Source organism: Dreissena polymorpha, chromosome 4 (assembly GCF_020536995.1).
Source record: "Dreissena polymorpha isolate Duluth1 chromosome 4, UMN_Dpol_1.0, whole genome shotgun sequence".
In the NCBI taxonomy this organism is placed as follows: domain Eukaryota; kingdom Metazoa; phylum Mollusca; class Bivalvia; order Myida; family Dreissenidae; genus Dreissena; species Dreissena polymorpha.
Genome location: NC_068358.1, coordinates 54,616,980 through 54,644,943, shown reverse-complemented (window position 1 = coordinate 54,644,943; position 27,964 = coordinate 54,616,980). Strand labels below are relative to the sequence as shown.

At 35.6% G+C, this 27,964-nt stretch overlaps 1 protein-coding gene across 2 annotated transcripts in view; it reads left to right on the top strand.

Annotated features, from left to right (window-relative positions):
• The window catches only part of LOC127877064 (WD repeat-containing protein 19-like), a 53,421-nt gene that overhangs the window by 15,194 nt on the left and 10,263 nt on the right, over window positions 1-27,964 (top strand). Inside the window, exons 12-29 of one of the 2 annotated variants that reach the window (XM_052422663.1) lie at window positions 1,807-1,913; window positions 5,322-5,447; window positions 7,307-7,456; window positions 7,739-7,886; window positions 8,896-9,068; window positions 9,890-9,927; window positions 10,282-10,379; window positions 10,627-10,688; window positions 11,467-11,577; window positions 12,487-12,725; window positions 13,680-13,755; window positions 14,985-15,067; window positions 15,651-15,791; window positions 20,648-20,737; window positions 21,029-21,153; window positions 23,652-23,761; window positions 24,110-24,253; window positions 27,046-27,066. In XM_052422663.1, coding sequence (XP_052278623.1) covers window positions 1,807-1,913; window positions 5,322-5,447; window positions 7,307-7,456; window positions 7,739-7,886; window positions 8,896-9,068; window positions 9,890-9,927; window positions 10,282-10,379; window positions 10,627-10,688; window positions 11,467-11,577; window positions 12,487-12,725; window positions 13,680-13,755; window positions 14,985-15,067; window positions 15,651-15,791; window positions 20,648-20,737; window positions 21,029-21,153; window positions 23,652-23,761; window positions 24,110-24,253; window positions 27,046-27,066 — 2,042 coding nt within the window. The remainder of the gene's footprint in view (window positions 1-1,806; window positions 1,914-5,321; window positions 5,448-7,306; window positions 7,457-7,738; window positions 7,887-8,895; window positions 9,069-9,889; window positions 9,928-10,281; window positions 10,380-10,626; window positions 10,689-11,466; window positions 11,578-12,486; window positions 12,726-13,679; window positions 13,756-14,984; window positions 15,068-15,650; window positions 15,792-20,647; window positions 20,738-21,028; window positions 21,154-23,651; window positions 23,762-24,109; window positions 24,254-27,045; window positions 27,067-27,964) is intronic. The other variant, XM_052422664.1, reaches the window with a different exon arrangement.

The following is a 27,964-nucleotide window of genomic DNA, read 5'->3' as shown; positions in this document are numbered from 1 at the left end:
CATTTGTTCACCATCATTGGACGATAAGTCATGCAAAAGAATTACGTAGATATCTCCAAGGTTAATGTCACACTTTGAGTTTAAAGGTCAAAAATGGCCATAAATGAGTTTTTCCGGGCCATAACTATGATATTCATTGTGAGATTTTAAAATTATATGGCACATTTGTTCCCCATCATTGGAAGGTGTGTTGAACGAAAGAATTACGTAGATATCTCCAAGGTCAAGGTCACACTTTGAGTTCAAAGGTAAAAAATGGCCATAAATGAGCTTGTCTGGGCCATAACTATGTTGTTCATTGTGAGATTTTTAAATCATTTGGCACATTTGTTCACCATCATTGGACGGTGTATCGAGCGAAAGAATTATGTCAATATCTCCAAGGTCAAGGTCACACTTTTAGTTCAAAGGTCAAAAATGGCCATAAATGAGTTTTTCCGGGCCATAACTATGATATTCATTGTGAGATTTTAAAATTATATGGCACATTTGTTCCCCATCATTGGAAGGTGTGTTGAACGAAAGAATAACGTAGATATCTCCAAGGTCAAGGTCACACTTCGAGTTCAAAGGTAAAAAATGGCCATAAATGATCTTGTCCAGGCCATAACTATGTTGTTCATTGTGAGATTTTAAAATCATTTGGCACATTTGTTCACCATTATTGGAAGGTGTATCGAGCAAAAGAATTATGTCAATATCTCCAAGGTCAAGGTCACACTTTGAGTTCAAAGGTCAAAAAGGGCCATAAATGAGCTTGTCTGGGACATAAGTATGTCGTTCATTGTGAGATTTTAAAATCATTTGGCACATTTGTTCACCATTATTGGACGGTGTGTCATGCGAAAGAATTACGTACACATCTGCAACGTCAAGGTCACACTGTGAGTTCAAAGGTCAATAATGGCCATAAATGGTCTTGTCCGGACTATAACTATGTCATTCCTTGTGACATTTTAAAATTACTTGGTACATTTGTTCACAATGATTGGACAATAAGTCATGCGAAAGAATTACGTCAATATCTCCAAGGTCAAGGTCACACTTCGAGTTCAAAAGTCAAAAATAGCCATAAATGAGCTTGTCTGGGCCATAATTATGTCATTCATTGTAAGATTTTAAAATGACTCGTACATTAATTTTGTTCACAGTCACTGGACGGCGTGTCATGCGAAAGAATTAAAGAGTTTAAAGGTCAAAATGTCCATAAATGATAATGGCATAATAATTCTTAAAAATTGCCATAAATTGGATTCTCTTGTTTTGTGCAGACAGCATGCAAAATAGTCTGTGTCAATGCGGCACGTGGGGGTATCCGTCACGTCTGTGACAAAGCTCTAGTTTTTCAATGACCTCACTGAAGGTTTTGTCATTGGAAGAATATGGCTAAATGTAGGTTTTAGCTTGAAATGTATGTTAGGCTCCTAATGTACATTTGGGATTTAAAAATGGTTTGGCTCTAAATATAGGCTTGGACTGTAAATAAAGGTTTGGGCTCTATATGAAGTTGTGGGCTGTAAATATAGGTTTCAATTTACAATTTGGTATTAAATGTATTGTGCTTACTTAATGATATAATTAAAAATTTTAGCTATATTTATTTGCTTTAGGCATTTTGATTTATACAGACATAATGGTCAACATTGACAGACTTTCAGAATTGAATGTGTTGAAGGAATTACAGGAACTGCTTACTGGTTTTCCCTAAGGAGAGATTGGAATATGGTCTTTTGGTCTGTATCATGATTAAGATTTGTTCTAAATAAGCATTTACTCAAACTGAGAGGGGTTTGATCTCTCCTGCAGGTCTTGAGCAGCTGAAGGACCGTGAGTACCTGGGCACCGTTCACTCCATCAAGCTCAATGCTGACTACGCCTCCGCCCACTTTGATGATAAGATCCAGTTACACATGGTGAGTGGGGCGCTTTGTTTTTGATGTTGGCTTTGGCTTAGTTTTATAGACGCAGATATTAAATAAACATTTGTGTCTAAAATGTCTGTTTTTGTCTATTTACAGGGTCTCTTTAAATAGCATAAATTTCAATAATGCCATGCAAACATTATTTCTTTAATATGCATCAAAATTGAACTGATACCATATTAGTCTTTTTCAAAAAGCAAGTTTGCAGTGTATATCAATTTTAGACGTAAACGGTAAAGGGCTTGTGTATTTAAAACAAATTGCAATACTTTTAATTACAGTATTTTTATTCAATATAGTAAAATGTTTTATGCTATGTTATAGTTGTGCATAAGCATTATAACTTGTGCATATTTTCTGTATTGACCATCTCCAGTATATTTTTTAAATCTTTTATATTAATAATTCATATTCTTTCAATTATGTTACACATTAATTATTTTATATATAAATTATATACTATATGTATGCATAGCTTCCCCCCGATTCAAGCAAAGTAAGTCTGTGCAACATTCCTTATTTCTTGTATATGTCACAGAGAGTTTTAGATCTTGTAGACTTATGCCTTATTATACCTGTCCATCTTTCTTTAGATCTTGTTGTTGTGTTTTAATCAGTTAATCATAGTAACACCAATGATATCTCCAGTGCTCATTGTAGAATGGTAAATTATTAGATAATCATTCCCAAATGTAACTTAATTTTAATGTATTTAGATAGTACATGAATACATGTATTTGCTTCAGAATAATATATGTAAACCTGTGTTTTGCATTATTTACTTTAGGTATTTATCAAAACTACATAGCCTTTTGATTTCATTAATTATATTGGAACCTGAATATTGTAAGATTGTTGTTAACTTGTATTTATTTAGAAATTATATTTATTCGTATGGCCAGTCACTTAAGACGGGAAAATTATTATTTTTTCCTTGTCCGTGTATTGGTATTATGGCACAGTTTTTGTGATAGGTTGAGTTTTGTGGCAACCATCAAAATGTATGTAGTGTCTATGTCCCGTTTTGATGACAGATACACAGTTTTTATGTGTGTAGATTTTAAGCTCTACTGCCAAAGTCAGAAGAGCTTATGGGATGACATGGTCCACAGTTTTCATCCGATTCTTTTCAAACTTGTTCAGTGTCTTTATATAAATGAGGACTCGAACCCTATTGATTTTCAGGTCACTGGGTCAAAGGTCAAAGTTCACAGTGACTCAAAATAGTAAAATGATTTCCGGATGATAACTAAAGAATGCTTAGGCCTAGGATCATGAAACTTCATAGGTACATTGATCATGACTGGCAGATAACCCCTATGGATTTTTAAGGTCACTAAGTCAAAGGTAAAGGTCACAGTGACTCGAAACAGTAAAATGGTTTCCGAATGAGAACTCAAGAATGCTTACGCCTAGGATCATGAAACTTCATAGGTACATTGGTCATGACTGGCATATGACCCCTATTAATTTTCAGGTCAAAGGTCAAGGTCACACTGACTCAAAACAGTAAAATGGTTTGCAGATGATAACTCAAGAATAATAAGGCCTAGGATCATGAAACTTTATAGGTACATTGATCATGACTGGCAGATGACCCCTATTGATTTTTAGGTCACTAGGTCAAAGGTCAAGGTCACAGTGACAATAAACGTATTTACACAATGCTGCCACTACAACTGACAGCCCATATGGGGCATGTTTTACAAACAGCCCTTGTTTAAAAAGAGCAATATCAAAGCAATAAGTCCAGAATGACTTCCCCTTGAATATGAATTTCTTTTGAAATCCCACTTGTTTACGCAATTAATTCCACAGTTTTCATCCAATTATTTCCAAGTTTGCACAGTATCTTTTTATCAATGAGAACTTGAACCCTATTGAATATCAGCAGTATCGGAGAAATAAGTACACAATAATCTCCCCTTGAATTTGAGAAAATTCTCCTTGTTTGCGCGATTAAGTACACAATTTCCATCTTATTCTTTCCAAACTTGCACAGTGTTTATAGCAGTAGAGCGATTCAGGCCCTCATGGGCCTCTTGTTTAAAAATGGGGCATAAAAAGGGAACACCTTCAAAGGGCAGGCATGTGACATCCGCTTAAAAACTCGAACAATTTAAATTAGATCATCTTGAAACTAAGTTACAATCTTTATGAAATATCTCAGCTCTCAGGCAAGTTTGATAACCAGTCAGATTGAATAAAGCACTTCAGAATTATGGCCCGTGAATTATAAATAATAGCCAAATTAATTTGAAACACTGGTTCCTTGTTGTGAGACGTTAGGGTCAATGCCACTTTTATTAGGAAAAATTAGGAAAATTGAGTTTCACTCAATAACTTAAATCAATAATGTCAATGTTACTTTAAATATAAAATCTATTTTTGCTAAAACAAACTTGAGTTTTGATGGCGGTATAGCGCTGTCAGCTTACCTGCAGACCTAACTTGAGATTTACACAGTAAGTTCTAAAAGTGAATTTAGAATAACATGTGAAACTCTGAAGATCTGGGTTCTTGAAGTTAATTGTTATTTGAATTATTTACTGTTCCATCATTTCTACAACAAAGTAATACATCCTTTGAAAGATCAATGTTAGTCAGAGATTTGATCAGGCATATTTTTTACAAGTTGGTACTCTTTTAGTACATGTTATTCCTTTTTTTTCTTAATGCTAGATTTTTTAAAGTAGTTAATAATTGAAGTTTAAGTTTGTTTCTTAATAACTAAAAAAATAATCTCAATTTACAAAAATTATTTGACTTGTGCAAGTTTTTTTAACTGATTCTGTAATGATTTATTGAAATATGTTATGTATGTTTCACTATGATTACTACCAAGAGTTTTAAACATTAAACATGTCATACCATAGCAGCGATTTCCTTTGTCCAATTGGGAAAAGTACCCGTACCGGTCCAATTGGGAAAAATCGAGTCGTGAAAACCTCAAAATTGGGAAAAATCGAGTCGTGAAAACCTCAAATTGGGAAATGGTGTATTTGATTTATTGCTCCCAAATACTTTAAAATTGATAACCAAGTGTTTTCAAGCTGTCAATATTATATAAACCTAGGTTCAAGCTATAGAGCTGCAAAGGGCATTTAACTAAATGTTGCTTTAAAAAAAAAAAAAATAAATAATTTTTTTTTTTTGTTACCTTTTATTGGGAATTTAAGGACAGCAATTGGGAAATTTGTATTATTTTCGTGATTGGGAAAGTGCCGTTCACCGGTACTTTATAAAGAAGGAGGAAAATCGCTGCATAGTAAAGGAAAACTCATGTTCAAATATCAAAACCGAACCACAAGAAATTATCCTCATTGTCAAAAGTACGGATATTTTTGCCATAGTTGCATTTATTGCAATATAATACATTGCCACTTAAATTGCATCCAGATTGAAGGTGAAACAACAGGAACAACAGACGAACGGGAGAGCAAACTATTCCCAGACAAAGACGTTAATCAGACACGTATCACATGTCATGACATGACACCAGAGTTCCTTATATTTGGCACGGACGTAAGAGCTTTGATACTTTCTAGTGAATTCATGAAGTTCATTATTCTAAGATGATAAATTGGATGTTTTATAATGATCTCACCAAAGTGTTGCTTTTTACATTTATTGTGCATTTATTGTGCATTTTGTGGGAAGCATATATCTTATCATCCATACTTTTAATGTTAATATCATGGGAGAGCAGCATTTTGTACTGTATTAAATGTGATTGTATACCTAATTATACCCCCACAAACGAAGTTTAGGGGGGTATATAGGAGTGAACTTGTCTGCCGGTCGGTCTGTGGGTCTGTCTGTTGGTCTGTATTAAGTGTCCGCTCTCTAATTCAAGTAGTTATCATCCGAACTTTACCAAACTTGGTCAGAAGTTGTATCTACATGATGTCTAGGCCAATTTTGAACATGGGCCTTGCCGGGTCAAAAACTAGGTCACTACGTGCGTTTTAAGCATTCAGCATGTTGTCCGCTCTCTAATTCAAGTAGTTTTCATCCGATCTTCACCAAACTTGGTCAGAAGTTGTATCTAGATGATCTTAAGGCCAAGTTCGAACATGGGCCTTGCCGGGTCAAAAACTAGGTCATGGGGTCACTTAGTGCGTTTTTTAACATTCAGCATGGTGTCCTCTCTCTTGTTCAAGCAGTTTTCATCCGATCTTCACCAAACTTGGTCAGAGGTTTTATCTAGATGATCTGAAGGCCAAGTTCGAACATGGGCCATGCCAGATCAAAAACTAGGTCACAGGGTCACTTAGTACGTTTTACACATTGAGCATGGTGTCCGCTCTCTATTTCAAGTAAACTAATTCGGATCTTCACCACACTTGGTCAGAAGTTGTAACTAGATGATGTGTAGGTCAAGTTCGAATATGGGCCATGCCGGGTCAAAAACTAGGTCACGGGGTCACTTAGTGTGTTTTAAACCCCACCATATTGTCTGCTCTCTAATTCAAGTAGTTTTTATCCAATCTTCACCAAAATTGGTCTGAAGTTGTATCTTGATAATGTCTAGGGCAGGTTTGAATATGGATCATGCCGGATCAGAAACAAGGTCATGGGGTCACTTAGTGCGTTTAAAACATCACAATGTTGTCCGCTCTCTAATTCAAGTAGCTTTCATCCAATCTTCACCAAACTTGGTCAGAAGTTGTATCTAGATGATGTCTAGGTCAAGTTTGAATATGGGTCATGCCGGGTCAAAAACTAGGTCACGGGGTGTCTTAGTGCGTTTTAAACCTCACCATGTTGTCTGCTCTCTAATTCAAGTAGTTTTCATCCAATCCTCACCAAACTTGGTCAGAAGTTGTATCTAAATGATCTCTAGGAAAAGTTTGAACATGGGCCATTATGGGCCTATAACTAGGTCACTGGGTCACTTAGTGCGTTTTTTAACATTCAGCATGGTGTCTGCTCTCTAATTCAAGTAGTTTACATCCGATCTTCACCAAACTTGGTCAGAAGTTTTATGGAGATGATCTTATGGCCAAGTAAGAACATGGGCCTTTCTGGGTCTAGGTTAAGGGGTCACTTAGTGCGTTTTAAAAATTGAGCATGGTGTCCGCTGTTTTTTGTGTAGACAACATGCAAAATATTATGTGTCAATGCGGCATGTGGGGGTTATTTGTCCCGTCTCTGACAAAGCTCTAGTTCTTTCAGCTGAATATTTAAAGTTGTCCTTTAATGTTTCTATAACTCCTTTGTAAGATTAGATTATTTTTTTTAATCTTGATGTTTTCAATTTAAATCAAAACTCTTTTTGTTATTTTCTCAGATACATTTCCTGAAATCCAAGGGAGATGACCTATCAATGGCAATTCTATGTCAAGTTGAATATTTTAACAGCAATGTTCCCATTATTTCAGAATGGAGGCCTGTTCTATTTTTTCATCGAGGACTGGCAGTACGTGAATGAATTCCGCCATGTTGTGGGCATACGCAAGCTGTTCCCTGACCCTAGTGGCACAAGACTTGTCTTCATTGATGACAAGAAAGACGGTTATGTGTACAACCCGGTATGTAGAGCAACTGCACTTGTTTTAATTGCAGATGGATAATGTTTCAATCAAACCAGAATTATTTTTGATAAAAGCTTCCTGTGCGCTGTCTTCCAAAAGCTCTTATTATTTCTGCTATCAAGTTGTTTTTGTTTCATTTAACTTATTATTCCAGCTCATGGATTGATATGAAAGATTTATCTAATAGATCTGTTTCTATTATATATAAGCTATTCAATAGCATACTTTGCCTAGCTTAATAAAACATTACATACAACTTATGATTTTTCAATCTGGCAGGTGAATGACCACCTAGTGGAGATCCCTGAGTTCTCTCCCTTTGCGAAGGGCATTCTCTGGGAGATGTGGGGCCTGGATAAGGGAGTCTTCATTGCCTATGACGAGGAGAAGATCTACACATACATGTACTCCAGGGAGCATGTTATGGGTATGGATTGTCTCTATGGCTTTATAAGGATATTTAATCTCAATACCTTATATTTATTTCAGTGTAAATGTTTGTTATTTTTCACGTACTAGTATATATATAGCTGTGATAAGCACTCTTGTGGAATATTAAAAGTTGTTAAAGTTCTTATAATTTACTGTTCAAGTCTCATGTAATGAGAGTTGAATGTCAAAATACTGTATCTTATACTGAAGTGTGAACTAGATACACCACTTGTAATCTGAACCCTTGATATAACCTTTCAACAAAACGTCATGTCTCTTTACTTGTCATTGGCATGTCCCAATTTAACTCTGTTTTATCTCTCTAACCATGGGCAGGGCATTTATGGTAGGCAGATTGTTAATAGCAACCAAATATTTGGTCCATACAAGCTAGAAAAACAATTGCTTGTCCAATGGGACTAGTAAGGTTTTCTCATAATATTTTTTTTTTTCCTTTGTAAAACATTTTTTTTATTTTGTCTGCTTACAGATGCCTGGTCTATTGTCTGTTGGATTAACATCATCAGAAACTGAGAATATATTATAACTGCTATCTAATATTATCAAGATTGCTTACAAAATAAAGATATTGATTGAAAAATGAACATAATATGTGTAATAAATATGTGTTTGATATAAAATTATTGCTCAATTAAGTAGTATAACAATGAATGGAATGTTTATAATTGTTAACTATTTGATACTCAAATTTTAAGGTAAGGACATGTAACCTGTTTGTTTTGTCATGTAAAATTGTCGCGCAACAGTCTGACTGAACATATTCCTCTTGAAATGTTGATTCTTTCTTGAAAGAACTTTCTTAAGGAATATTTTGCCCTCCATGGGGTACTCCACCATAAAATATCTTTATCAAACCTATTTGTTATTTAAAATATTTTCTCTCAGCTTATATTCAATCCTTTACTGCACCCTTAACTCTAAATCTAAATAAAAAAGGTTTAAACTAGGTCTTTAACCTCACTTATCCGCAGCCCTGGTTTCAGGTACGCGCTGTGACCTAGTGGGCTCTACCAAGCTGCCATATGGCCAGAAGCCCGTACTTCTTCACAATGGGGAGGTCACGCTTCAAACGCAGAGTGGCAAACTTGTCACCATCGCCCTTGACTCGCATGCCTACCTCTTCATTGACTCCATTGAGGGCAAAAATGCCAAAGAGGTATGAAATAACACGTGACTTGGATCTGGTAGTGAATATACCTGTGTCGAAGAGAATGGAGATAATAGTGATTCCGAATTGTTATTATCACTCTCCTGTGATCAATTATTGTTTTTGTATTTGATAGTCTTTGGATGGTTAAGTCCTTTATGAATCTTTAAAATTTTAATAATGAAGAAAGTTTACTGGAATATTTGGGGTTATTTTGCAATCTTACAGAAAATTTAATATGTGGTATATGTGAGTCACTGTGGGCATTTGTTTGTCAGTCTGTACATCATTCATTTTGGAGGGAAATACTTCCACATACCTTACATGATAAAAAGATAATTCAAAAGAAGTGTTCATGTTGCAAAACACTTTTCAAGCTCATTGATTCAGATAGTCCTGAGTTATGTTTTCCTTAAACAAGCTAACAAAACGGTGCTGGCGTTTAAGTCATCTTTGTTAGAAAGCTCTAGATTTACGTTTACAGTCGTCTGACAAACAGTTTTCTTGGTTTGCTGATGTTCATATATACATGTAATATATAAAACAACAAAAGCCTTTAAAGTGATAAATATAATTTTGATATACTTATTCATCTACCTTCTATTTTTTCATGTTCTAAGCAAATAAATGAATGCAGTAAGCAGTAAGCCAGCTCATTTTAAGGAAAAAAAATTTATTTGTCAAGGCAAAATCAGTCTAACAAAAGAATGCAGAAACCGATTGTGGAGAGGTTACCTTAAATATACTGGATTAAATAAGATAAATGTGTCATCATGAAAACTAACAAGTTAAATAATTTCCCTTTTACAGTTGTGCATCTTTTTTTACAGCTGGCAGAATGTTTGAATCAAACAATAGCTCTGAAAAGGTATGTTAAAAATTATGTTTGCTATTATTTTCTGTTAAAATGATCTGATACAATTCCAAATTACTGCTATTTACATGCACCTATAATTACTGTTAGCACGCTTTTAGTTCATTTCACCTCTAATCTTAAGTTGAGATTGCAACTTACCTACAAAAGTCGGCAATTTATGATCCATTTATTGATTTGAAATGTCAATAAAGAAGTTATCACAGTGTATACAACACATTGTTTTTCATGAGAACTTTAATAATATAACCAAACATTTGCAGATTTTCCTCAACTGTTTTGTAATATCAATGGTGACAGTAATGCATGACATTACTGAAGTTTTCATTACTCCGTTTCAACATGTAGATGGAAGGATGGCTGGATCTTCTGTAACCAGCTCAATGCCAGAGAACACTGGACCAAACTGGGATATGCCGCCCTAAAATGTCTGGATGTGGACTTTGGTAAACACAATTTCTTAGCATAAATATGAGTGCCTCTCTGAGAAAAACCTGTCGAGAGAATAATTTACGCACATGCATTGAGTCTGGTTTTCAAAGACAGCATCTCATAATGTTCTCTTAAGCATACCATTCGATAGCAAAATACTAGAGATAGAAATTGCTGTTATCAGGGACTCAGTATTTGGTTACTTACTGTTAATATTATGTGTAGCAGAATAATGAACACAAATCTCTTTGTAAATTCCAGCCATCCGTGTGTTCAGAGAACAAGGTGATGTTGGTCTTGTCACATCACTGATGCATATCAAGGTTGGTCTTAATCCACAGAATATAGTTTAATCCACAATTCCATTAGATGAAATACCTAACCATTATCTTGATATTTGAGAACCAGAATGTATTAACTGCAATTGGAAACAGTAGCTTCTGGTCTACAGCCTCAAATATATATAGTTTAGGTGTGGCTACTTTTGAATATTTTGTTTATTTCAAATGCTTAAGTATAGTGTTACTTACAGAAGCAGTCATTATGGACCAAAATGGATAAAAACAAAAAAACAGTAATTAAAATTTTAGTGCTAGGTCTGCTGTTTATCTTGATTTGAAACATATTAGACTCTTCAGCCTGGACATAAACTTGTTTTGATCCAATTTATGTCAAACTGATTATTCTGTTGTGATCGAATGGCGGAATGCTTAAACCTTATAGTCCTGGCATCCTCATCATTCTGCACATTGTAAGACCATATAAAATGCAAGGATTAGGATATGACGAGTTTGATGTAAATGCACCTACATAATGTTGTTGTTGATAATTATGAAATCCTAACTGAAATGTAATTGAGTTAGAAACAAACCTTAATTGAAACAGATTCACAATATACTGTTGGTTATATAGGCAAAACAGTGCCTAGATAAATGAATTGCAATTAACTGATTAGGTATTGGTGCATTATACTCCATTTAAGTAAATACTGATATTCATAGTTTTACGTATGTATGATTGTTAACATTAAGAATGCTATGCTCTTAAACTCAATATTTATCATAAACACTAGAAAAGTAAACATATTCTTTTCTTTCACAGAGCCTTGAAGATCGCAATCAACTGTCCGGCTCCATTGCCATGTACCTGGGGGAGTTCAACTTGGCGCAGGACCTCTACTTGGCCTCATCTAAACCCCTGGCTGCATTGGAGGTAAGGTGGATTGCAGAGATGTTGAAGACTTGTTTCCCAGTATATCTCAGATCTTACAGAAGACTTAAGTTTCAATGGAAATTTGCATTTGACCTAAAGATGGTTTATTATCTGTATGTTCTTGCAGTTAAAATATCGTTAAAGTAATTTATGAATAGAACTATTCAAAATACATTGAACATAAATAATCATTCCTTTGCAATTTTGGTTATTTTGTAATACTGTCTTATATAGCTGATGATACCTCTAGAGTAATTTGGTGTATACATTATGTAAATATTTCTTGAACCAAGATACTTTTTACACTGACATTATTAAATACATTTGTAAATAACAAATATTTTAAAGTGCATTAAGTGTCTCTAACAATTATAAGTGCATTAAGTGTCTCTAACAATTATAAGTGCATTAAGTGTCTCTAACAATTATAAGTGCATTAAGTGTCTCTAACAATTATAAGTGCATTAAGTGTCTCTAACAATTATAAGTGCATTAAGTGTCTTTAACAATTATAATCACTAATAACAATCTATGTGTTCAATCATACAGTATTGCAAGCTGCTCTAACCATTCTTTCCCTAAGTATCACATATTCTTCAGGGTCAGTTAGAGCAGTGACTCTGTTTCAAAAAAGGTTGTTGTCAATTTATGGTCTCAGCATATGCACGACTTAGTGGTAAACTTCAGTTTAGATGGGCTATGCTTGCCTGGGCAAAGTATGGGCGGGTTAATAAATCATAATTTAATTTGTATGGAAACAAGCAGATCTTCTTAAAAAACATCTTACAAACATGTGTTTATCAATGTGTAGCGAGCAATCAGGGCATTGTTACCATGGATCTTAGATTCAAGATATTTTGGTAAAAACTAAATAAACAAACACCCACATGAGGTTATGTTCCATATCAGATGCGTAGGGACCTGTTGCACTGGGACAGCGCTCTACAACTGGCGAAGGCTCTCGCGCCTGAGCAGATCCCGTACATCAGCAAGGAGTACGCTCAACAGCTGGAGTTCACGGGCGACTACATGACCGCGCTGGCTCACTACGAGAAGGGAATCACGCGCCAGGAGCATGACCGAGATCACGATGAGGTGTGCGCAGCTGGTGTGGCCAGGATGTCCATCAGGATGGGCGATATTAGGAGGTGAATTTGGGGGTTTATTCTTTGTGGATAAAGATTTTGTTGGATAAATTTGTGCTTTTTAAATAATGTTTGGAAATAATTAGAGTCTTGTGGTATTAAAGATGTTAGTTATTCAAGTTGCAATGTATTCTATAGTGTATAAAATAGAAATGTATGATGAACTTATTTTTAAAATCTGAAGCAAAAGATTTGATAAAGGTATGAGGTAAAAAAATTAACTTATTTAAAGCGGGTATATACGATTTTTTAAGTGTTTAATTGTAATATATTGATAAAATATGTTACAATAACATAAAACAGGAAAAAAAAATTAAACATTAAAGCCGAATTTCATAAAATGCAGCAAAGACAAATTAGCGCCCTGAGCCGATTGTGACGTACATATTTTCCTACAATAACCGAAGCATTCGTCTTTGTATTAGGATCGGAGTTAGTGTTCGTGTGTCGTATGAATAGATAACGTTGCGGGAATTCAAATAAACGGTTAAACTAAGTTTAGATTCACATCGTACATGTATGGTTTACATGCTGGCGAATTCAGCTGTACAGCCGTTTTCAATTTCAGAATTAAATATTTGGCTTATTTCGCATTTTTCGACACATGTTCTTCTTAACTTTTATTTTAATTTATATTGAAATATATATATAATAATTTTTTACACATTTTATATAAATTCATAAATATTTGACAAAATCGTATATACCCGCTTTAAATTAATTAATATTTGTAGATCCTTTAAAAGCCATTGAGCTTCTTTTAAAATGTAATCATATATTAATATGTATGATATAATGTAATGTTATTTATTATATAATATAGATATAAACTGTTATGTTTATTCTGACAGATCCTTGAAGTTTAAGCGTTGTATGATGATACATGCACACTCCTAGGAAACATGTCAGAATAACATATTTATAATAGTCTAATCATAGTGTACTGTTTGTCACCAGGGGTGTTGGCATGGCCAGTAAGATGCCAAGCAGGGTACTAAAGAAGGAATGTGCCTCCATCCTTGAAAGCATGAAGGCAAGTATTGCATGGGCCAGAACACCTTTTATGCATATACTCTGAAATCAACATTATTCTTTGCAGACACTTATTTCCATTGATATTTGACATTTATGATTGAAATCTTATAGCAGACATAAAAATAGTTCTTGAATGTAGGATTAAATATAAAATTCCAGATTTTATGCATCTGAGAAATTTAATGTCAACAAAAGTAAATACATTTACAGTAATTAAGCAGTCCAATCAAAAAAATCTCTGCACCTGTCTGGTAGACTAAATATTGTTTGTCCGATGATTGTATGCAAATTAATACCATGCATCTGCATGTATCTATTTACATCTTAAATATATGAACTACTTGCTGGTCAGCTCCATCATTGATTGACAAGTAGCTTCAAGCTATTTACAATTATGTCAAGTTAAAATGCACGTTGTTTTTGTTTATAAAGATTAATCTTATATTTATCTCATTAGCTCGACTGTTTTCGGAGAAAACCGAAGGTATTGTCATAGCCAGCTCGTCATGTCGTGTCTGTCATCGTGTCTGCCGTCTGCGTCGTGCTAAAACCTTAACATTTTGTTAAGGTTTTGAACATTGGCTCTAAAATCAAAGTGCTTCCACCTACAACTTTGAAACTTCATATTTAGCTGCACCTTGATGAGTTCTACACACCCACCCATATTTGGGTCACTAGGTCAATGGTCACTGTAACCTCTAAAAACAAAAAAACAATCTGACAAGCTTTTATTTCTTCAAAAATGCACCTGCAGCCGAGCGTGGCACCCGTTATGCGGTGCTCTTGTTTTACATATATGTATACTAAGAGCCATCAAGGAAAATGCAGGTTCAAAATATTGTTGACAACTTTTAATTAAATTCTGTTAATGAAAATAAACATAGTATTAATGGTAAGAAGATGAATAATGTAATTCTATGTTTTTTAGCTATACTTTATAAAAAGAGTGTTGCTTTCTAAGATTTGTTGTCAAATGAATGACAGACATAGGAGACGCATATTACATTTTATGTCTTATACGGCAGTCTTGCAGTCTGTTCAGATGCTACCCTTTCTTCTGTAAAGTCATGCAAGCTTTCATAATGTTATTAGAGGACAGGGTTTCTCCTGGCCAGACTGAACAATGCTCAGGTTAGGCTGGAGCTATACTGGCCACATTATCAATAAGACCATTTTTTGCAAAGTTAACGGGGCTTGTATAAAAAATTTCTTCTGTCTTATTTGCAGCAATGGTCTGAAGCAGCTCTGCTTTATGAACAAGGTGGTTTCTATGACAAGGCAGCATCTGTCTATATTAGAAGCAAAAACTGGTATTTATCATTCTTACCTACCAAATTGTGTTAGCATAAAACAGTTTTTGTAGAAAACTATTAAGAAGGGTAAAAATACTAACATATTTCTAAAATGTTGAACCAGTTTTAAAGTGTTATACATGTACCCTGAGGCCTACTTCAGTGAGTTTCATAAGACACAAATCAAGTTATGTACATTACAGCAGCTGTTCAAACATATAACACCTGGTCTTTTGGCAGTTTTTATAGCCCTTGTTGGCTCATATCCCAAATTTCAAAATGGTCTCTTTTTTCCCCAAATCGTTTGCTAGTCCCAAAGACCCAATTTGTATTTATCTTTCAGATATTTGGAGCAAACTGGTATTCACTTAGAAATAAAGACTTCTAAAGTTGATATTACAATTAAACTTAATCCTTTTTTGCGGCATAATCCATTTTATTTTAGTTCTACAAATAAATATTTAAGAGTTATGAATCTAATTATAATTCCTCTTTCCAATTTAAACTTATATGATGCAAACAATTCCAGTGTTAGAGGTCTTTTTCTCTTAAATGGTGAAGGAAAGCCCTGTTCACCAAATGACAATTCTTTTTTTATCAGGACAAAGGTGGGAGAGCTGCTTCACCACATTACCTCCCCCAAGATCCACATCCAATACGCCAAGGCCAAGGAGGCGGACGGACGTTACAAGGAGGCAGCGGAGGCCTACAAACAGGCCAAGGACTGGGACAATGTCATCAGGTAACACATAGCTATTTGATACAGGTCAAGGACTGGGACAAGGTCATCAGGTAACACATAGCTAGTTGATACAGGCCAAGGACTGGGACAATGTCATCAGGTAACACATAGCTAGTTGATACAGGCCAAGGACTGGGACAATGTTATCAGGTAACACATACCTATTTGATACAGGCCAAGGACTGGGACAATGTCATCAGGTAATACATAGCTATTTGATACAGGCCAAGGACTGGGTCAATGTTATCAGGTAACACATAGCTATTTGATACAGGCCAAGGACTGGGACAATGTCATCAGGTAACACATAGCTATTTGATCTAGCCAAGGACTGGGACAATGTCATCAGGTAACATAGCTATTTGATCTAGCCAAGGACTGGGACAATGTCATCAGGTAACACATAGCTATTTGATCTAGCCAAGGACTGGGACAATGTCATCAGGTAACACGTAGCTATTTGATCTAGCCAAGGACTGGGACAATGTCATCAGGTAACACATAGCTATTTGATCTAGCCAAGGACTGGGACAATGTCATCAGGTAACACATAGCTATTTGATACAGGCCAAGGACTGGGACAATGTCATCAGGTAACACATAGCTAGTTGATACAGGCCAAGGACTGGGACAAGGTCATCAGGTAACACATAGCTATTTGATCTAGCCAAGGACTGGGACAATGTCATCAGGTAACACATAGCTATTTGATACAGGCCAAGGACTGGGACAATGTCATCAGGTAACACATAGCTAGTTGATACAGGCCAAGGACTGGGACAATGTCATCAGGTAACACATAGCTAGTTGATACAGGCCAAGGACTGGGACAATGTCATCATGTAGCAAGGTTCGGTATAAGGAGAACTTATACTGCCTTGCTATATGAGCTAGCTTTTATAGCGACGCAGTAGAGTGTCTGCCTGATTTGGAACCGGGAGGTCCCGGGTTCGATCCCTAGTATGGTCGGGGATTTTTCTAGCTGGGTTACATTGGCGCCCAACGTAAAAAACCCACCAGGTGTGTCAGACGTCCCACAGATGTCATGGCAATAGGAAATTCGTGGAAGAATTTCATAATTAGAGGGGGTGTATGTAGCAAAATTCGGTATAAGGAGAACTTATACTGCCTTGCTATATGAGCTAGCTTTTATAGCGACGCGGTAGAGTGTCTGCCTGATTTGGAACCGGGAGGTCCCGGGTTCGATCCCTAGTATGGTCGGGGATTTTTCTAGCTGGGTTACAATCAGGTAACACATAGCTAGTTGATCCCTTTAAATGGTTTAAACCCCAAATGACTGTAACAATGTCATCAGGTTGGGTGTAAATTTGGGATTGAGTTGCTTTCTGGTCCACACAGGCTAACCTTGGACGACACTTAACACACATGCACAGAGCTCCAGATAAGGATTTATGAAATTAGTAACGGTACTGCCACTGACAGAAAGAAAAGGAGTAACGCTGAAAATCAATTAGTACCTGTACTACCATATCCAAACATACAGGTAGTACTGTACTACCCATGTTCTTGGATATTGAAGGGTGTATAACTGACTTTAAAGAAACATTTGCAGCAATTATAATAGATATATGAAGCTTCTTAAACAGTTACTGCATAAGGTTTTTCATTCTGAATTATGCTGCTAATACAACTACACATTAAAACTCATGACTAATACTATTTCTTCATTTTTCTTGACAAGAAAACACAAGCCAACTAGCAGGCTAAGTAAATGAACACTTATTTCACTGTCTGATCCGTTTCCCATCGTGTTTTCTAACGTTTTACGCCACCGATGCAATCAAATCGTTTAATATTGGGGCGACAATGTCTTTTTCTGGGTTTACAGATTTAATGCCAGGATGGCTAGAAAGCACCATATGTAGTCATTATATGACAACAAAGTGTTGTTTGACCCGCTTTCGGTTAAGCTGGCATTCAATTGCGGGCAGACATATCGTTTTTGACGGATTTACAAGTTACAGGAAATCACGTGACAGAATAGACAATAATATATGAACCCTGTCTACAACTTTTCGGTAATTTAAATTAACGAAAAGCGCCATTAGGTTAGAGACCAACAAATCACGCCGCGCTGACGCAGACGTATCGGTACGGCCCGATTTTTTTCGTAAATGCGTAAAATGGATATTAATGTCGTAATTGTATGTCCAGTTTATAGAAATAAATGCGTAAATCTTCATGAAAAAGGCGTTTTTACGGCTGTACGGCCCTTATCTCGAGCTCTGCATGCATTTAGCCTAGTTTTCCCAGAAGTGTTGTGCAGTCCGCACAGGCTAATATAGTACGACACTTTCTGCTTTTATGGATTTTGTTGTTGGTAGGAAGTCTTTTCTTAATGCAAATTCTGTTTAGGCGGAAAGTGGCGTCCCTGATAAGCCTAAAGTGGTTAATTCCCTAATTGACTCAGACAATCTCATCGGTAATAGGTGTAGCTATATGACTATATGTTGTTAACCAGGTTTTTAGAAGGAAAAAAAAATGGTTATTAGATTGGCGAATGTTGGCGGGCGGGCGGAACAAGCTTGTCCAGGCCATAACTTTTTCGTTCATTGTGAGATTTAAAAATCATTTGGAAAAAATTGTTCACCATCATTGGATGGTGTGTCGCGCGAAAGAATTACGTCGATATCTCCAAGCTTGTCGCCACGACTAAAAATAGATTGATTTTGAAACAGGAGGGGTAACTTTGAACAATATAGCAATGCACATTTTGAGTTGTCTCCCTTTTTCAGACTTTTTTTTCCAAATTGAAATCAAGGTTGCCATGAGTAAAAATAGATTGAATTTGAAACAAGGGGGGTAACAATGCACATTTTAAATTGTCTCCATCCATTTATCAGACTTTTTTTATTAAAAACCTGTTTTTTTGACAATTTATCCCTTGTTTATGACTTAAACTGGTTTTAACCTCAAATGCTTTGCATTGACACTTCCAAGGCTGTAACCACATTATTTAATCAATATGAATTGATGTTGTGTTTCCTGTTGTATGTTTTGTCCTGTATTGCATAGGCAATAGGACGCTTGCTTGTAATTATAATAGACTAGTGGATATTTGTCAACTTTCTGGAATTTCATTACACCTATATTTAATAGTGAGATATATAGAGGATTACAGGTTACTGTCCCATCATTTTGTAATATATAAGGCGAGGCTTCGAATAATATAACGGCGAGTCTTGCCGAGCCGTTATTTTATTTGTGCCGAGCCTGATATATTACAAAACGATCATATATAAGGAAACGTTATATCAGGCAGATATCAATGCGGTGGTATGATAAAGACAAATATCAGTGAGATAGTGGTCTTTCAATGCTGTTTTTTTTTTTTTTTTTTATCAAGAATGGATTAATGAAACTGGCCTTTAACAATATAAAAGCAGTAAAACAATTTTAGTGGCATATTTATTTTAGTGTCATTATTATATGATTCCTATGATTCCTGTACTTTTTCCAAACTAAATGTTTAAAAGACTTCATAACCATACACTTAACATATTTTTAGCTCGACTATTATATATGAATTATATATAGTGGAGCTATCCTACTCACCCCGGCGTCGGCGTGACCGTCTGCGTTACCGTTAGCGTCTGCGTTAGCGTGCAAATGTTAAAGTTTTCGTACTACCCCAAATATTTTCTTTGTCCCTTGAGATATTGCTTTCATATTTTGCATACTTGTTTACCAACATGACCCCAACCTATAAACATTAGCAGACAACTCTATCAAGCATTTTGTCATAATTATGGCCTCTTTTCCACTTAGAATATTCAGCAAATGTTAAAGTTTGCGTACTACCCCAACTATTTTCTTTGTCCCTTGACATATTGCTTTCATATTTTGCATACTTGTTTACCAACATGACCCCAACCTATAAACAAGAGCAGACAAGTCTATCAAGCATTTATCATAATTATTGCCCCTTTTATACTTAGAATATGCATTTTATTGATAAATGTTTGTTAAAGTTTGCGTACTGCCCCAAATATTTGCTATATCCTTTGACATATTGCTTTTATATGTTGCATACTTGTTTACCAAGATGACCCCAACCTATAAACAAGAGCAGACCACTGTATCAAGCATTTTGACATAATTATGGCCCCTTTTACACTTAGATAATTGAACATTTTGCTTAAATTGCCATAACTTCTTTATTTATGATCACATTTTATTATTACTTTGACAAAACAACACTAACCTGAATACCACAATGGATTCACCCAAACAATACCCCACTCCCATACCCAGAATCTCCCCCCCCCCCCCCACAACCTCCCCCCCCCCCCCAATTTTTTTTTTTTTTTAAACATCATCTAATAAATGACCACACCCCACATTATACCCCCTCTCACCCCCCTACCCCCCCCCCCAACTTTTTTTTTCTTTTTTTAAACATAATCTAATAAATTACCCCACCCCACATTAAACCCCCCTCTTACCCCCCCCCCCCCCCCAAGTACCCCCCCCCCCCCCCCCCAAATTTTTATTTTTATTATTGAATATGAACAATTTCCCCATGATGGCTTACGTTATACTGTCAAGCACTCGAATAGTCGAGCGCACTGTCCTCTAACAGCTCTTGTTCTCTTTTGTTGTAAAAGAATTTTGTAAAAAAAAATAACAAAAATATTTAGCAAAAAAGTTATTGTTGGATTGTACAAAAGTATATTATTTTAATAGGAATGCTGACGGTCAACCAGAAAATCCCTTACCTTTGTTGGTCATATATAAATAGCACTCTGTCAGTTCTTGGACAATCATCCTGTTTAATTTCTTTAAGTTTTCTGTGTATGTTTATGTGACCAATGATTACTATTCTGTTAATCTAGGATCAACCTGGAGTTTTTGCAAAATCCAGAGGAGGCTGTGAAGATTGTGAGGGATAATCAATCAGTGGAGGGAGCAAAAATGGTCGCTAAGTAAGTCCAAATGTTACACGATTAACATTCAATAATATTTGATAACTATATTAAAGCTTCTGACATTTCTTTATACATTGTACTGTCCAAGTTTATAATATACCTGTGAATAAATTTTAACTCTGTCATTTTGCCATGATTGAGGCTACTCTAAGACTTTCATAATTGTTTATTTGACTTAAGTACATGCACATGTATATAAGATTAATGTCACCTTGATAATTGGTAAATACCCATTCATCCGCAACTGTAGAAATGGAGTCATATTTATAGTTTCGGATTCACCTTCAGGTTTTTCCAGAAGTTGAATGACTTTGGGTCAGCCATTCAGTTCCTGGTGATGTCTAAATGCAATGATGAAGCCTTTCAACTGGCCCAACAGCACAATCAGATGGAAATCTATGCTGATATCATAGGTAACCCACTCTTTGTGTTGGCAGCAGCAGTCATTTATCTTATTTACACCTTTACTGGAAAAGCACATCACTGTTATGTATACTGATCACGTAAGTATGATAAGCCCCACATACAATGTTGTATTGCTGCATGCCTATCGCTGTATCAGTGTAGTATTAAAATAGCCACCAAACTGACCGGTGTTCTAGCGTTGTCTTAAACCCACATATACAACAATTACATTTTGAAACGTAGTAACTGACAACAACCGCGCTTGAATGAAAGGCAGGAAGAAAATGGCTTAAGAAATCCTTGCACAATTTATTTGGCTGAGCTGGGATTTGAACTTACAAACCTTGAATTGTACCCACCAGCATTTTCTCTTCCATTGAGCTAGTGGAGCATGGCTTGTTAAATATTTTCTATTAAAATATATTATACCTTACATAACATAATTATTCTGTTTGTATATAACTTTACAAGTCCTTCAATCTGATCAATCCTTCACAGAATAACTTTCAATAATGGTACACTATAATAATATTTATTAGTTAATATTAAAGTAAATGAAATGGTAATAGTTTTTTAGCGAGGCTGTTTTTGGAGAAAACCCGATATATTGTCATAGCCAGCTTGTCTTGTTGTGTCTGTCATCGTGTCCGTCGTCGTGTCGTCCACCGTCGCGTCGTGCTAAAACCTTAACATTTTGTTAAGGTTTTGAACATGAGCTCTAAAATCAAAGTGCTTTCACGTACAACTTTGAAACTTCATATGTAGCTGCACCTTGATGAGTTATACATGCCACACCCATTTTTGGGTCACTAGGTCAAAGGTCAAGGTCACGATGCGTAAAATACGCATGAACAAAAAAATACGCATGACTCAAAATTTTGTTGAGTAAAAAAACTCCTGTCTTAATTTGGATTATGCATTGTGTGTAATTTCACTGCGTATTAGTCGTTTATACATGCATATAAAGTCATGTAAACATGACTGGTTCATGTCATTGTGTCCACACCAGTAAAAACATAGTGACATCACCATCTTTGTTCTCGACCTAATTTACTCCTCAGTCAGAACGGTATCATTTCCCACGAAAAAGGCAAATGTTGACACAACCGCAGGCTCCCCGCTGCATTGTTGAGAATCGATATACGCTTACGGTGAAAACATTTGACATCACATTCGATAAAACCCAAATCGCCCAACTTTAAGCATATAATTTTTGCTATCAGTTCATTTCTTGTGTGACACTATGGAAAAACCTTTTTCCTTCAAGCACTTTTTAAATGGCAGCCAAAATACACATAAAATAAACAAGTTTTATGGATACCACCCGCTTACCATTGAGATAATGTGACTAAGCACATGTTTAACCTGTTAGATATATTGAAATCCGGTTTGCAATCAATGAATCCACCCCGGAATCCACTTGAATAAAAATGTAATGCAAAAACATGCCGCTTGCTTGTCTTTCTTATGACCATCACGATCTGTGCTGCCTGACAGGCAGTCTCTGTCCCGAAAGCGCTTTTCTTTTTGTGACTTATGCCGCAGCGTCTGCATGCGTTTGTGTTTTATTCATGTAAATAAAACAAAAAGTAATGGCGAGCCATTTATTAATGGTCGATTGTTTTAAGTGGCTTGCCAAATCAAGATGGAAAAAGAGATTAATGGCTGCTTATTAGCCAAGGACAAAAAACAGAAAAACTGTTAAATTAAACAAAAGTGATTGCTTAAGTTTATTGTGTACAAGACTGCTTGTTATAGCGACACTACATGTACAATTTATTATTGATCTTTTGAACAGAAATACTTTTTAAAATTATCGGATTTTGATTTTTACTCATCAATTAGATATTTCATGAGTGAAATACCCCGCGGCTGAAAAAATTATCTGGAGCTGTGACTGTGACTTCTAAATTTAAAAAATAATGATCTCATTTAAAACTGCACCAACAGTCGAGCGTTGGCACCCGTTATGCGGTGCTGTTGTTTATTTAGTGGGGTCTTATCAAGATATCCTTGATTCTTGTGTGACAGTGCTTAAAATTTCTTTTAAGTGATGGTGCTTAATGTTTAGTGTGCTTGCCTTGAAAAATCGTTCATTGCTAGGCTACACTCAACTACATTTCCAGAGGACGTCAAGCTCAATTGGTGACTGATACCTCAATGCAAATATAAAATCTGTAGAATTATCATGAAAATAGGAATATTTGGTTTTTCATCTAGCTTTCAAAATTTTAAACTTTTAGCCTTCTGGTGATTTATTTGAGTCCAAGCCAGTCCTAAGATACATGTAGCAGATCTAAGCCCCTAAAAGGCCTGAGGCTCTTCATTGGTGTTTATTTAAAAACTACTTTCGTTATTTACATGGTTACTTTACATATATTATATATTAACTATTTGAATGCTGTGTAAGTTATGCAAATGATACACATGCATACTGAAAATTCAAAAATTGGCACAAACATTGATAACAAACTAAACTTAATTCGTCACAATCTACTCAAACTAGGTGCAGATGCAACACCAGAAGACTACCAAAGCATTGCATTGTTCTTTGAGAATGAGAAGAACCACTTCTTGTCTGGCAAGTTCTTCCTCCTCAGTGGCCAGTACAACAGGGTAAGCAGTCTGCTTTGTAATAGCCACACTCTATTCATCTCTGTACTTGTCTCGAGAAGTTGTCTGCACACTTGACTGTTAAAAAAAAAGTATGCTAAACGGTATCAATACATATTAATTAACACAAATTAATATGAACTTGTTTTGAAGAATTTTTTATTGGACAGTGTAAAATTCTTCATACCACAAACAATGTTCATAGGTTTGAAATATTTTGTCATGAATGGTGTAAACTATATATAAACCATATATGTTGTTGACTGTTTCAGAATATTTTGCTCATGGACCGTATACAAACATATTAATGAACACAAAACATTAACTGACATGGAATTATTTCTGTCGCAGGCTATGAAGCATTTCCTGAGATGTGACGGGGAGAACAGTCAGGCTATAGAGCTGGCAATAGAGACAGTGGGGCGGGCAAATGATGATCAGCTCACCCATGAACTTGTGAACTTCCTCATGGGAGATACAGACGGTGTACCAAAGGTAGGTAGTTATTGTCCATACTGGAACCATATTGTCTTAGTTATCCCACAACTCTTCCGTTCCTACAAAATATACTTTAGTATACTCATGTATCAGTAGAAATATGGCTTTTGATCTGTATGTAAGCATACATTTGTTTTTATACACTTTTCAACCTACTATATTGAAACTTACATTAATTGTTTTTTTTATGAAATATTGATTTGTTTGTTCATTTTTAGTACCAGGGCACAAAGTACTCATGGTGATTTTTTGTGATCACCTTTAGCCGGTCATGCTTTGTCCTTCGTCAACATTTACATTGTTAACACTCTAGAGGCCACATATTGTCCGATCTTGATGAAACTGAGTGCAAAAATGGATATGGTCGGTTGCAAAACATTGCCGCCAGGGGACAGGGCAGTTTTTGTATATGGCTATAAAAACCTTGTTAACACACTATAACTCTTATGTTTAGTCCAATCTTCATGAAACTTGATCTGAACATTTGTTCAAATGATGGCTAAGTTTAAAATTGGTACCGGTCTATTAAAATCATGGCCTGCAGTGGGCAAGGCAGTTTTCCTTATATGGCTAGTATAACCTTGTTAACACTCTAGAAGTCATATAATTGGTCTAATTGTCATGAAACTTGGTGACAATATTTGTTATAATGATATCTGGGTGGATATCGAAAATGGCACTGGTCCCTTAAAAAACATGGCCAACAGAGGGCTGGTCAGTTTCCCTAGGAGGCTAAATGAAATCTTTGTTAACACTCTAGAAGTTACAATTACAGTTCAATCTTCACAAAACTTTCGTCAGATCAATTGCTCTAATGAATTTCAAAAATGGTTTCAGTTCCTTGAAAAACAAACATAGCCACCATGGTGTGGGGCAGTTTTGGTTATATGGCTATCGTGAAAACTTGTTCACCCTTTATGGCCACATTTATTGGCAAATCTGCATAAAACTTGGTCAGAACATTTATCCCAAGGAAATCTCGGCTCAGCTTGAAACTTGCTAAAAAATAAGTAACAAGGTCAAATTAAAAAAAGATCTTTATACTCCAAAAGTCACTTTCCGTGTCAAATCTTCATGAACCTCGATCAGAGCATATGTTCAAATGATTTTTCAGCCAAGTTAAAAAATAAAAATTGGGTCAAACAATTGAATACTTATGCTAACAAAGTACTGTCATTGTTATGAACTTTACCTTTTCAGAATTGTAAAATTCCTGTAAGGTTCAAGTGAGCACCTAAGGGCCCATGGTCCTCTTGTTTTTATGCTCCCCGAAAATTTTCATGGAGCATATAGTTGCCAGTTTGAAGTTCCGTCCTAACTTCTGTACTTCCTTCCGTCACTCATTTGTTACCGTTTCTCATAGCACCTTCAATACACTGATCTCTTTCATATTTGGCATGTAGATACCTTGCATTGACCTCTACCTTTTGATGAGGTTTGAGGTCACTGGGTCAAGGTCAAGGTCACCGAGACCAATAATAATATACTTTTTCCGTCACACTTTTGTTACCGTTTCTCATAGCACCTTCAATACTTTACCTATCTCTTTCATATTTGACATGTTGGTACCTTGCATGGACCTCTACCTTTTGATGAGGTTTGAGGTCACTGGGATCAAGGTCACTGAGGCTAATAATATTCTTTTTCCGTCACACTTTGTTTACAGTTTCTCATAGCACCTTCAATACTACTGATCTCTTTCATATTTGGCATGTCGGTACCTTGCATGGACCTCTAGCTTTTGATGAGGGTTGAGGTCACTGGGTCAAGGTCACCGGGGCTAATACTAATATACTTTTTCCGTCACACTTTTGTTACCGTTTCTCATAGCACCTTCAATACTTTACAGATCTCTTTCATATTTGGCATGTAGGTAGCTTTCATGGACCTCTACCTTTTTATGAGGTTTGAGGTCACTGGGGTCGAGGTCACCAAGGCTATTAATAGATTCACACTTTTGTTACAGTTTCTCATAGCACCTTCAATTCTTTACCGATCTCTTTCATATTTGCCACGTAGGTACCTTGCATGGACCTCTACCTTTTTATGAGGTTTGAGGTCACTGGGGTCAAGGTCAAGGTCACAGAAACTAATAATAGATTTTTTTAGGTGGTTATTAACACATAGATTGACAAACCGCATCATCGGGGAGCATCCATCAGTTTCACTGATATTCTTGTTTTTAATTCATGACACTTAAAATTTCATTTTCTATTGTTATTACAACTTGCTGTTTATTACAACATATGATCATGGCCATTCCCAACAAGCTCTAGTTTCGATTGGGAGGTCACAGTACATGTCAAAGCTGAGTATGATTAAAACAAGAGTGCAGTCTGGGATAAAATAACAAATACTGCAACATAACATAGCACATGAAAGGACTTATTTGTTTATGTCATACTACATGCAGAATATGTTCTTAGTTGTGACACCTGGATGATCTTGTAAAATTGTTTCATGGAGTTTGTACCTGCCACCTTGTGCCATGTTATGGTGCTGTGCACCTATGTTGAAATATAGCACAGTCAGTCCAAAGTCACTTTGCATCTGTTGCAATTTTAGCATGTAACACTTAAATTATATACAGTTGTCAATGCAATTGTTATATTTTAAAGGAAAAATATCATAGCTAGCTTTCTGTAACATCACAGGGAATCATCATGATTCATCGCGACATCTACGATATAAAGACTCGTAGTAACTTCATTTTTCATATGATGGCAACTCATGATGATTATCTTTTGTTGATTAATTAAATGTTGCATTAAAGCTGTTTTTATTTTCAGACAAGTAGTGGACGAAAGAAAGTAATAAATATCTCATTTTATTTGTTTGAAACTGTTTTGGAATTGTTTTGCGTGCATTTATAGTTGAGCTGTTTGTGCCCTTTGTTTATTGTTGAATTGTCATTATATTTACCCAGTGTTCACTTATAATTTGTTTCTGTTATTGATTCTATCGTATACATGACTAACTAAAACGTAAATGAAAAATAAATACACATCTTGTGGTAGATCACAATTGATGTTTTTTTGAAGTGGCTGGATTGTAAACAAAAAGGGTTATTCTATAATTAAACACCCTTTTTACGTTGTATGTGTAGGATCTATATGTGTTTTAAAAAGGGCAATCAATGTTGACAGATTGAGTATCCATCAGTATTCTGTCTTAATAAAAACAAGAATAATCACAATCAAATGTTATTGATGTAACTAAAAATGTTGAATACATGTATGAGAGCAGTATACTTTTGCATTAGGAAAGAACCCTCCATTATGACCACGATTTTATTTCAATCTCACCTCTGCGAACCACCACAATCCCACATTGAACTTATCATGATTATTATGAAAGCTCATCTTAGTGACTTTGCTCTTACTGCTGTGGTGTAACCGGTATTTTCTTATTGTCGCTCTGGAACCAGATATAGTAAAGTAATATGTGACAGATGCAAAATGACTTTGGGCTGTATAGAACATACCTGCCACCTTGTCATGTTAAGGACTAAAGGTGCTACAGCTATCTTGAAATATGAACCTGCCATGTGGCAATACAGTAAAGTACTGGTAGGTAAGACAATCATAGCATTTTGAATTTGTAATTAACATAGGTTTTACTATTTGAGACACACTGTTAGAAAACTGGGCTTAGTGCATAAGCAAAATGTGTACAAAAATTTCCGCATTCACTGGAATTTTTGTTCAG